This window comes from Oncorhynchus keta, chromosome 34 (genome assembly GCF_023373465.1).
Source record: "Oncorhynchus keta strain PuntledgeMale-10-30-2019 chromosome 34, Oket_V2, whole genome shotgun sequence".
NCBI classification, from domain to species: Eukaryota; Metazoa; Chordata; class Actinopteri; order Salmoniformes; family Salmonidae; genus Oncorhynchus; species Oncorhynchus keta.
The window spans coordinates 61,510,414-61,522,467 of record NC_068454.1 but is presented as its reverse complement, the minus strand read 5'-3'; the positions used below and the strand labels follow the sequence as shown (position 1 = coordinate 61,522,467).

Below are 12,054 nucleotides of genomic sequence, written 5' to 3'. Positions count from 1 at the left end.
CTGAGGTTGAGTGCTCTGGAACAGGTTTTCATCCGGAAACTGTACTTTGATCTGTTCATCTTTGCCTTGATCCTGACTAGTGTAACGGATGTGAAATGGCTAGCTAGTTAGCGGTGGTGCGCGCTAAATAGCGTTTCAATCGGTGATGTCATTTGCTCTGAGATCTTGAAGTAGTGGTTACCCTTGCTCTGCAAGGGCCGTGGCTTTTGTGGAGCGATGGGTAACGATGCTTCGTGGGTGACTGTTGATGTGTGCAGAGGGTCCCTGGTTCGCGAGGGGACGGTCTAATGTTATACTGTTACACTAGTGTCCCATTCCCTGCCACTGAAAAACATCCCCACAACATGATGCTGCCACCACCATGCTTAACCATATGGATGGTGCCAGGTTTCCTCCAGATGTGACACTTGGCATTCAGGCCAAAGAGTTCAATCTTAATTTCATCAGACCAGAGAATCTGGTTTCTTATGGTCAGAGTCTTTAGGTGCCTTTTGGCAAACTCCAAGTGGGCTGTCATGTGCCTTTTACTAAGGAGTGGCTTTCATCTGGCCACTCTACCACAAAGGCCTGATTGGTGGAGTGCTGCACAGATGGTTGTACTTCTGGAAGGTTCTCCCATCTCAACAGAGGAATTCTAGATTTCTGTCAGAGTGACCTTTGGGTTCTTGGTCACATCCCTGACCAAGGCTCTTTCCCCTTGATTGTTCGGTTTGGCCGGGCGGCCAGCTCTAACTAGAGCCTTGATGGTTCCAAACATCTTCCATGTAAGAATGATGGAGGGCACTGTTCTTGTGGACTTTCAATGCTGCATATTTTTTTTGGTACCCTTCTCCATATCTGTGCCTCGACAATCCTGTCTCTGAGCTCTACGGACAATTCCTTCGACCTCATGGCTTGGTTTTTGCTCTGACATGCACTGTCAACTGTGGGACCTTATATAGAAAGGTGTGTGCCTTTCCAAATTTTGTCCAATTAATTGAATTTACCACAGGTGGACTCCAAGTTGTAGAAACATCAAGGATAATCAATGGAAACAGGTTGCACCTGAGCTCAATTTCGAGTCTCATAGCAAAGGGTCTGAATACTTACGTAAATAAGGTATTTCTGTTTCACACGGTCTGAGAGTCGTCAAGAGCCTTTTGGCAAACGCGCTGTCATGTGACTTTTATTGAGGAGTGGCTTCTGTCTGGCCACTCGACCATAAAGGCCTGATTGGTGGAGTGCTGCAGAGATGGTTGTCCTTCTGGAAGGTTCTCCCATTTACATTTACATTTAAGTCATTTAGCAGACGCTCTTATCCAGAGCGACTTACAAATTGGTGCATTCACCTTATCTCCACAGAGAAACTCTAGAGCTCTGTCAGAGTGACCATTGGGTTCTGACCAAGGCCCTTCTTCCCTGAATGCTCAGTTGGCCGGGCGGCCAGCTCTAAGAGTCATGGTGGTCCCAAACTAATTCCATTTAACAACGAGGGAAGCCACTGTGTTCTTGGGGACCATCAAATCAAGGAGTAGAAACATCTCAAGGATGATCAATGGAAACAGGATGCACCTGAGCTCAATATCGAGTCTCATAGCAAAGGGTGTGAATACTTATGTAAATAAGGTATTTCTGTTTTCTATTTTTTTATAAATTTGGTACAATGTATAAACCTGTTTTCGCTAAGTCATTATGAGGTATTGTGTGTAGGTTGCTGAGGATTATATAAAAAATATATTTTAGAATAAGGCTGTAACCTAACAAAATTGTGAAAAAGTCAAGGGGTCTGAATACTTTCCAAAGGCACTGTGTTATAGTGTGTATGAGTGTGTATATACACTGCTCAAAAAAATATCGAGGTCTAGCATTGTCTTGCATTAGGAGGAACCCAGGGCCAACCGCACCAGCATATGGTCTCACAAGGGGTCTGAGGATCTCATCTCGGTACCTAATGGCAGTCAGGCGACCTCTGGCGAGCACATGGAGGGCTGTGCGGCCCCCCAAAGAAATGCCACCCCACCACATGACTGACCCACCGCCAAACCGGTCATGCTGGAGGATGTTGCAGGCAGCTGAACGTTCTCCACGGCGTCTCCAGACTCTGTCACGTCTGTCACATGTGCTCAGTGTGAACCTGCTTTCATCTGTGAAGAGCACAGGGCACAAGTGGCGAATTTGCCAATCTTGGTGTTCTCTGGCAAATGCCAAACGTCCTGCACGGTGTTGGGCTGTAAGCACAACCCGCACCTGTGGACGTCGGGCCCTCATACCACCCTCATGGAGTCCGTTTCTGACCGTTTGAGCAGACACATGCACATTTGTGGCCTGCTGGAAGTCATTTTGCAGGGCTCTATCAGTGCTCCTCCTTGCACAAATGCGGAGGTAGCGGTCCGGTTGCTGGGTTGTTTCCCTCCTACGGCCTCCTCCAAGTCTCCTGATGTACTGGCCTGTCTCCTGGTAGCGCCTCCATGCTCTGGGCACTACGCTGACAGACACAGCAAACCTTCTTGCCACAGCTCGTATTGATGAGCCACTTGTGTGGGTTGTAGACTCCGTCTCATGCTACCACTAGAGTGAAAGCACCGCCAGCATTCAAAAGTGACCAAAACATCAGCCAGGAAGCATAGGAACTGAGAAGTGGTCTGTGGTCACCACCTGCAGAACCACTTCTTTATTGGGGGTGTCTTGCTAATTGCCTATAATTTCCACCTGTTGTCTATTCCATTTGCACAACAGCATGTGACATTTATTGTCAATCAGTGTTGCTTCCTAAGTGGACAGTTTGATTTCACCAAAGTGTGATTGACTTGGAGTTACATTGTGTTGTTTAAGTGTTCCCTTTATTTTTTTGAGCAGTGTAAATATATATATATATATAAATTAGAGGTCAACCAATTAATCGGAATGGCCGACTAAATAGGGCCGATTTCAAGTTTTCATAAGAATCGGTAATCGGCATTTTTGGACACCACCGATCATGGCCGATTACATTGCATTCCACGAGGAGACTGCGTGGCAGGCTGACTACCTGTTACGCGAGTGCAGAAATCAGCCACGGTAAGTTGCTAGCTAGCATTAAACGTATCTTATAAAAAACAATAAATAAACATAATCACTAGTTAACTACACATGGTTGATGATATTACTAGTTTATCTAGCTTGTCCTGCGTTGAATATAATCGATGCTGTGCCTGTTAATTTATCATTGTATCAAAGCCTACTTCGCCAAACGGGTGATTTAACAAGCACATTCGAGAAAAAAGCACTGTCGTTGCACCAATGTGCACCTAACCATAAACATCAACGCCTTTCTTAAAATCAATACACAAGTATATATTTTTTAACCTGCATATTTAGTTAATATTGCCTGCTAACATGAATTTCTTTTAACTCTGGAAACAGAGTCAAGGTATATGCAGCAATTTGGGCCGCCTGGCTCGTTGAGATCTGCGAAGACTATTCCTTCTATTCATATTCCTTCCTAACAAAGACAGATGATTTAACAAAAGTGACCTCTGTCATTGCCAACAAAGGGTATATAACACAGTATTGAGAAACTTTTGTTATTGACCAAATACTTATTTTCCACCATAATTTGCAAATAAATTCATAAAAAATCCTACAATGTGATTTTCTGGATTTTTTTCTCTAATTTTGTCTGTCGTAGTTGTGTACCTATGTACCTATGTGTACCTATGATGAAAATTACAGGCCTCTCTCATCTTTTAAAGTGGGAGAACTTGCACAATTGGTGGCTTACTAAATACTTTTTTGCCCCACTGTATATATATATATGTATATATATATATATAATATACAGAGTAGAAATTTTAATGCAACAATTTCAAAGATTTTACTGAGTTAAAGTTCATATAAGAGAGACAGTCAATTGAAAATCGGTCAATTTAAATAAATTAGGCCATAGCCTATGGATTGGTTTGGGTCAGAAAACCAGTCCATATCTGGTGTGTCCACCAATTTGCCTAATGCCGCGCGTTTCCCGGCTGTTGATTGTGGCCTGTGGAATGTTGTCCCACTCCTCTTCAATGGCTGTGCGAAGTTGCTGGATATTGGCGAAATAATCTATATATGCCTAAGTAACACACTCAGGACTCAACATAGCGTTAGTGGCTATACATTTGGTTCCGTTGGCCTGTCCAAAGCACTGCTACTTTATACAGTCTAAAGCCATGTGAGACCCAGAGAGTCAACCAGTGGAAGATACCACAAGAGGGACAAACCATAGAGAAATTATCACGCTGTTGTACACGTCGACCGAGAGCATCCCAAACATACTCAATGGGTGACATCTGGTGAGTATGCAGGTCATGGAAGAACTGGGACATTTCCTGCTTCCATAAATTATGTACAGCACCTTGAGACATGGGGCTGTGCATTATCATGTTGAAAACATGAGGTGATGGCGTTGGATGATTTGAAGGACAAAGGGCCTCGGGATCTCGTCGCGGTATCTCTATCAGTGGAGGCTGCTGAGGGGAGAGAGCTCATAATAATTAGCGGAACTGAAAATATGAAATTGTTTCCAGGTGTTTGATGCCATGTGTTTGGTGTATTAGATACCGTTCCACTGAATCCGCTCCAGTCATTACAACGAGCCCGTTCTCCCCAATTAAGATGCCACCAACCTCCTGTGCTGTGCATTCAAATTGCTATCGATAAAATGCAATTGTGTTCGTTATCCATAGTTTACGACTGCCCATACCATAACCCCCATGGGGCACTCTTCACAACAACGCCATACATGCTGTCTGCCTGGTAGTTGAAACTGGGATTAATCCGTGAAGAAGACACTTCTCCAGCATACCAGTGGACATCGAAGGTGAACATTTGCCCACTGAAATCGCTGACGACTCCAAACTGCAGTCAGGTCAAGACCCTGGTGAGGAGAACATGCACGCAGACGAGCTTACCTGAGAAGGTTTCTGACAGCTTGTGCAGAAATACTTTGGTTGTGCAAACCCACAGTTCCATCAATGTCCGGGTCTAAGACGACCCCGCAGGTGAAGAAGCCGGATGTGGAGGTCCTGAGCTGGCGTGGTTACCCGTGGTCTGCTGTTGTGAGGCCGGTTGGACGTACAGTTTAATTAACAATAAAGGGCAGACACTGTAATGATCATGACTCCACAGTAGGTGGCAGCAGTCAGACGTGGGCAATGCCAGGGCGATGCTGATCATTCAGATAGAAATGTATTGTGTAGAATGCAGAATAGGGAGTCATGTCCCAGCGCTATTTATTGAGTTTCTATCTGCAAAGTTCTGAATGTTTCACCTCTTTGATACACCCTAGTTGTGTGTAAGGTGTGCCATGCATGCTCAGAATGACTAATGTTCTCTATGTAATAACCATAGATATGGTAATAACATCAGTGTCATCAAGATAAAAGATTAAATTGGCTGATGATATTGAGGAAGTCACCTGACACCTTCAGCAGCACTGTTTGGAGTACTACACAATAATCAGAACATTACTGATAAGTCTTACTGGACAAGTGTACTTAGGATGGGGTGCAGAGTGTGCCTGGCTTTTATACTGGGTGTTTGTCTACTGTCACACTGCCAAAGTAAGTCCACTTTCACTCTTCATATGAGAGAGAAAGGAAGCAGACTGGGAATTATTTTGCTTGCAAGAATCACTTTAGCATACTGCGTTCCGGTATTCTATTCTGTAAACCCATAGATGCAGACAGCTGCTTTATATCAGTTCCCATTGTTATTAAAACAACATTTTACTGAAAGGCTTAATCAAATGAATTATATTGCATTCAACATCTCTCGTACTCTTTGGCAAAGCATGCTACTAGACAGCAAGATGTGTCATTTTCCGTCTTAACTTCCGTTATTGAACACAGGCAAACATTTGCTGCGGTTTTTGACCTTCTGCCAAAAAAACGGCACTAGCGATAGAGTATGACGTGGAGTTTGATGGAGATTAACTCTTCTACCCAGCAGTGGACAACTGACCCAGGGACTGCCTCACTAAGTGTACGTGTCCCTCGGAACCTGCCAGTACAACATCCCCCGCTGCATTGTGGGAGAAAAGAGCCCGCCAGAGGCAATAGGTGAGCGCTGTTTCTGCAAAGTCACACCCCAGCTAGCACATCATTATCTGATAACCATTTCTGAGACTGTTTCTTAGAGCTTGGTGAGAGCGTGGTTGTCCTATGGTTATTTTGCGTACAACCTTACCACAACTTTCTGGGAATGATGCAGGGCAGATGCTTGACTTTGGAACATTCTCAGCACATTTAAGGAACTTGACAAAGTGGTTTGATATTGGGAATGTTCTTAAATAGTTCAGAGAAGGTTAAGAAACAACATTCTTGTGTGAGAATTTCAGTACCTCAGCATAACTTTTAATCATGGTTCTATTTTGTGATGTTCTCATTGTACAGAGAATGTTAAAAAGACATTCCATAAAGACCACAAGAAAATGTTTAACGTTCTAATAATGTTATTTAGAAACATGCATTCTGTTCTCAGCGTCAATAAAACACTCTTGTTAACTGTGTTCAGGTGTTATGGCCATGCCCATTAATTGGCCACACCTGATCTTAATGAGTACTTGTTTTCTTTGAAATGGGGTCTGTTTGAATAGACTAAAATGAACAGCTTTGTATGCCTTAAAATGCTAGCTCCATCCTGGTGGTGCAGTGGACTAAGGTGTCTTCTATAACAAATTGGTTTGGTGTTTTTCAGAACTCTGGTGCATTTAGCCCCTTAATTCAGTTCGTTTGGACTGGTGTGAACACTATCCCTACATGTACATATTACCTCAATTAGCCCGACTACCCGGTGCCCCCGCACATTGACTCTGCACTTGTACCACCTGTATATAGCCTCGCTACTGTTATTTTCACTGTCATTTGAGTTGTTTTTCTTATCTATTGTTTACCTAATACCTATTTTTGTAAACTTACAAGCCCTAACCAACAGTGCAATTTTTAAGAAAGCATTTCACTGTAAGGTCTACTACACCTGTTGTATTCGACACACTGACAAATAAACTTTGATTTGATCCGCACTCTGGAGTGCACAAAAAAATGGACTAAAAAGGGTGCAGGTTATTGGGTATGTGATGAAATTCATACAGCGTAATAACGAATTGACACTCTCCTCGATCACTCTACCACTCATCGGTGGTCACCGAGGTGAGAGGACGAAGGAGTGCCCAAATTAGAATCCCCCCTCCCCAACAGAGGTGCCCACCTCCCACATATACTCCCAGAGAGAGGTGGAGCTGGGGGTCCCCAACACACTCATCTGCCAGGTCAGTGATTTCCACTCAACACCCGTGGATGTGACTTGGACCAGGAACGAGCTGCCGGTGGGAGAGAGGACTGTCATTCAGACCCAGTACTACTCCAATAAAGACATCAGCTTCAGGATCTTCTCCTACCTGAGCATCACACCTCAGGAGGGGGACATCTACTCCTGTAGTGTAGGTCACGTCAGCCTGCAGGAACCCCTCACCAGGATCTGGGGTGAGTCACTGTTGGTGTGACCTTATACTGTAGGGTACGACGCAGAGAAAGGTGGGATGTTATTGATACTGTATTAGGGACACTAACAAGTTCATTGTTTCTTCACTATATGTGTCCACAGAGGTTGAAGTGGACACAGATCACCAGACTGTAGAGACAGCAGTATGTGTCGGAGGTGTGACTCTAGGAGTATTGGGAGTAGCAACAGGAGTGTGGTTTATTAAAAAAGCCAAGAGGTCTGGTTGGGCCTTAAGAACATAGGCAACAATCAGCTCTCAGCGATACAGCAAGGGCTCCATGCACCAATACCAAGGACAATGATCATATTCAGCAACCAACAACTACGCTGGCAACCAATATAATGCAGTTCACTATTTCCTACATTTGATTCATAATCTTAATAAAATACTCCTTAATTGCTTTTCAGACCGGGACATGTTTTTTTTGGCTTTGGTAATGTAGGCACTACACATTTATTCAATGTCACATTTCTGTATTACATGAAAATAAGAAATACTTGTTACTGTATTCTTTGGGTGTTTTCTTCCCTTTAGGTGTACTTCTCAGTTTGTAAACCTGCAACATGGTTAGCCTTGGCTATTATAAGTTGTATAAAAGGAAGTGGTTGGTTACTGTTGCACAAAGATAATGCAGTGACTCAGTGCAACCATATGAGGAAATTTATATTTTTCCAACACACCACCCAAACCAGAAATATCTCATTCTGTCCATGTGAGGACTGATATTAACTTCAACTCATTCCACAGGTTATCACTTACCGTACAAAACGTATTTAAAAAAAATGGACATTTGTTTTGTCAGGTGTGGCAAGGGAAAACAACTATTTTCACTCAATATCAGAAACAGTTTACAGCAGTATAGCAAGGGGGGACCTTATTGGATACCAAGGTGGAGCTTAATCTTGTTCGTCACACAGTGGGATGTACCTGTCAATGATAGCTGCTTCAACTGGTAGACTTCAGTGTAGTTATTTGTCTCTATCTGGGTGACTGGATGCATCATGGCTCTCTGCTGGGTTTATTGGGTGGCTGGATGCACCATGGCTCTCTGCTGGGTCTATTGGGTGGCTGGATGCACCATGGCTCTCTGCTGGGTCTATTGGGTGGCTGGATGCACCATGGCTCTCTGCTGGGTCTATTGGGTGGCTGGATGCACCATGGCTCTCTGCTGGGTCTATTGGGTGGCTGGATGCACCATGGATCTCTGCTGGGTCTATTGGGTGGCTGGACTTTCTGCCATTCAGACCCGGGCAACACCAGCAGGTGAGTCAAGTCTATTTTTTTGATGAAATGCATGATGTGTCTAACATACTGTATATTTTGAAGAATGTATCAAATGAAGTTGAAACATCTTTTGTGACAATACAGTATAACAACTCCACAAAGGCAATGATAAGGAGATTTACCTGAATCACAAAGCAACAACATATTTTTTGAGTGTACCTCATTGCACAATTACATGGAAGGGGATACAACAGTCCAAATGAATAAATGTATTTGTTTCAGGTGGGTACCAGTTCCAGGGGATAGTTGACTGTGAATATGATGACACCACTGATAATATGATTTACTTTGTGAAAAACATATTCAACCAAACATTGACCACCATCTATGACTCCAGGGTTCAGAAGTATGTGGGTTTCGGGGAGTTTGGCATACGCAATGCAGATCACTACAACAACAAAGCTTGGAAAATGGCTATAAGGAAAGCAGGAGACTATTTGCCGATACAGTGCAAGATTCTTCAAACTGAGCACTTTGGAAAGAATAGGTAAGTAATTTTTATGTTTCTTTCCTTTCTTAGTAATTTGCACATACTGTACATTTTAAGTCAAGTTTGATAAAAATGTTGATGTTTCGGGCCGGGGACTTTCATCAGGCAGACAACTTAATTTCTACATCATCCTATGTCCCAGTGCCTCCCATTGTCAAAGCCCGCCTGACCAAGCCCTCTCGCTACGGGGAGCTGTCCATGCTGGAGTGCAGCGTTCTAGGCTTCTACCCTCAGGAGGTGAGGGTGAGCTGGCTGAGAGACGGGCTGGAGACCACCATAGCCGTGACCTCCACAGACACACTGGCTAACGTGGACTGGAGCTACCAGCTCCACTCCTACCTAGAGTTCAGGCCTCAGAGAGGGGAGAGTGTAAGCTGCATGGTTGAGCACCCCAGCCTAGATGAACCACTGGAGGTGGTATGTGGTGAGAGACCTGGGGAAGAGAGGGAGTATTGTGGTCTGGAGTGAAAGCTGGAGGGAGGGGAGGACAGTTGGAATGGAAATGTAGGGGAGAGGGGTACAGAAAGAGGGAGGAACATTCTGCTTATAGCAGTGTTTTCATGAAAATGTCAATACATTTGAAGTTACTGGATTGGTAGCAGCCATGTGGTAGAGTGTGATGTCTTGTTTTACATAATTCCATTCCCAGATACCTCAGGCCTGGATGCTAAATGGTTTAAAATGGCAATAGGGTGTGTTCCCTTTTCATTGGTGTAGCCATGGCTATTGGAGGAGGAGTTTACTACTGGTGGAAGAACAGGTAAGTCAGAACATTATCACCCAATGGACAGAGATTTTATGTAAACTAGAAATCTATTGTATTTTTCGATTTCAAGAAGTTTCATAATGTAGACATATTTTACTGTTTCAGGTCAGGCTTTAGGCGTGTGTGTAGATAAGGTAAGGCATTTTTCTATATTGTGTTTGACATTTTTTGCAAAAAAATAAACATTTCTATCCAGTGTGTGCAAATGAGGTAAGGCAATAAATAGGCCGTAGTGGCGAAGTAATTACAATTTAGCAATTAAAACCTGGAGTGATAGATGTGCAGAAGATGAATGTGCAAGTAGAGATACTGGTGTGCAAAGGAGCAAAGAAATAAATAACAATATGGGGATGAGGTAGTTGGATGGCCTATTTACAGACGGGCTATGTACAGGTGCAATGATCTGCTCTGACAGCTTATGCTTAAAGTTAGTGAGGGAGATATGAGTCTCCAGCTTCAGTGATTTTTGCAATTCGTTCCAGTCATTGGCAGCAGAGAACTGGGAGGAAAGGCGGCCAAAGGAGAAATTGGCTTTGGGGTTGACCAGTGAAATATACCTGCTGGAGTGAGTGCTACGGGTGGGTGGTGCTGTGGTGACCAGTGAGCTGAGATAAGGTGGGGCTTTACCTTGCAAGGACTTATAGATGACCTGGTGCCAGTGGGTTTGGCGACGAATTTGAAGTGAGGGCCAGCCAACTAGAGCATACAGGTCACAGTGGTGGGTAGTACATGGGGCTTTAGTGACAAAACGGATGGCATTGTGATAGACTGCATCCGATTTGCTGAGTAGAGTGTTGGAGGCTATTTTGTAAATGACATCGCCGAAGTCGAGGATCGGTAGGATAGTCAGTTTTACGAGGGTATGTTTGGCAGTATGAGTGAAGGATGCTTTGTTGCGAAATAGGAAGCCGATTCTACATTAAATTTTTTATTGGAGATGCTTAATGTGAGTCTGGAAGGAGAGTTTACAGTCTAACCAGACATCTAGGTATTTGTAGTTGTCCACATATTCTAAGTCAGAACCGTCCATAGTAGTGATGCTGGATGGGCGGGCAGGTGCGGGCAGCGATCGGTTGAAGAGCATGCATTTAGTTTTACTTGCATTTAAGAGCAGTTGGAGGCCACGGAAGGAGAGTTGTATGGCATTGAAGCTCTTCTGGAGGTTAGTTAACAGTGTCCAAAGAAGGGCCAGAAGTATACAGAATGGTGTCGTCTGCGTAGAGGTGGATCAGAGAATCACCAGCCTCAAGAGCGACATCATTGATGTATACAGAGAAAATAGTCGGCCCGAGAATTGAACCCTGTGGCACCTCCATAGAGACTGCCAGAGGTCCGGACAACAAGTCCTCCGATTTGACACACTGAACTCTGTCTGAGAAGTAGTTGGTGAACCATTTGAGAAACCAAGGCTGTTGAGTCTGCCGATAAGAATGTGGTGATTGACAGAGTCGAAAGCCTTGGCCAGGTCGATGAATACGGCTGCACAGTATTGTCTAACATGTCTGATATATACTGCCGGAATCTTTACTTTCCATACTTCAAAACAGAGAATTGCATAGACAATCTTTGTGCACCCAAAATGTCACATTTTCATATTATTTCAGTTGTCATGTTTTTTCAGCAGTCAGTTGACTGCTTCCATGTGCATAGCATAAGAGAGAACTCTTCACTTTGCCCAAAATGCCACTGGTTAACAAAGCAGAAGTAATACTTTCGTTCTTTACCATACTATTCAAATTGTGTCCATGTGATGGAATCAGTTTGCTTACCATTCGTTATTTGCTTGTATGGGACTTTCCAAGCATATATTTTCAAACACTACAGTCAGGTCCATAATTATTGGCACCCTTAATAAAGATAAGCAATGAAGTCTAGAAAAGAGCTCTATTTTCATGTCATCTGTCCATAGCGCTGGTTCCAAGTCCTGATGCGGTTTGTCGACCTCCAGGCAGGGTTGGGCCGATGACATGAAAATAAAGCTTTTTGGCCACGCACACCAGTGGTGGTTTTGGC

General features: G+C 43.8%; 2 protein-coding genes across 3 annotated transcripts; both read left to right on the top strand.

Annotated features, from left to right (window-relative positions):
* Positions 1-4,399: 4,399 nt before the first annotated feature.
* On the top strand, positions 4,400-7,902 carry LOC118367600 (beta-2-microglobulin-like). Its single transcript, XM_052492655.1, has 4 exons — positions 4,400-4,447; positions 6,008-6,059; positions 7,197-7,481; positions 7,603-7,902. The coding sequence occupies exons 1-4, from the start codon at positions 4,400-4,402 to the stop codon at positions 7,740-7,742; spliced, it is 525 nt and encodes a 174-aa protein (XP_052348615.1). The 3' UTR covers positions 7,743-7,902.
* Positions 7,903-8,037: 135 nt separating this feature from the next.
* LOC127915162 (uncharacterized) lies at positions 8,038-10,035 on the top strand. Of its 2 annotated transcripts, none has more exons than XM_052494258.1 (4): positions 8,038-8,764; positions 9,008-9,272; positions 9,418-9,699; positions 9,925-10,035. In XM_052494258.1, exons 1-3 carry the CDS (start codon positions 8,503-8,505, stop codon positions 9,581-9,583), a joined length of 693 nt encoding a protein of 230 aa, XP_052350218.1. In that variant the 5' UTR covers positions 8,038-8,502; the 3' UTR covers positions 9,584-9,699; positions 9,925-10,035. The 2 variants fall into 2 exon arrangements, with proteins under 2 accessions (XP_052350218.1, XP_052350220.1); XM_052494260.1 differs by having other exon boundaries at positions 8,044-8,764; positions 9,123-9,272.
* Positions 10,036-12,054: the final 2,019 nt, after the last annotated feature.

Coding starts and splice junctions, on each gene's coding strand:
- LOC118367600 (XM_052492655.1), top strand. CDS start 4,400: ATGGCGTTGGATGATTTGAAGGACAAAGGGCCTCGGGATCTCGTCGCG. Junction 6,060..7,196: donor GAGCCCGCCAGAGGCAATAG/GTGAGCGCTGTT, acceptor CCTCCCCAACAG/AGGTGCCCACCTCCCACATA. Junction 7,482..7,602: donor ACCCCTCACCAGGATCTGGG/GTGAGTCACTGT, acceptor ATGTGTCCACAG/AGGTTGAAGTGGACACAGAT.
- LOC127915162 (XM_052494258.1), top strand. CDS start 8,503: ATGGCTCTCTGCTGGGTTTATTGGGTGGCTGGATGCACCATGGCTCTC. Junction 8,765..9,007: donor GACCCGGGCAACACCAGCAG/GTGAGTCAAGTC, acceptor TATTTGTTTCAG/GTGGGTACCAGTTCCAGGGG. Junction 9,273..9,417: donor GAGCACTTTGGAAAGAATAG/GTAAGTAATTTT, acceptor CCTATGTCCCAG/TGCCTCCCATTGTCAAAGCC.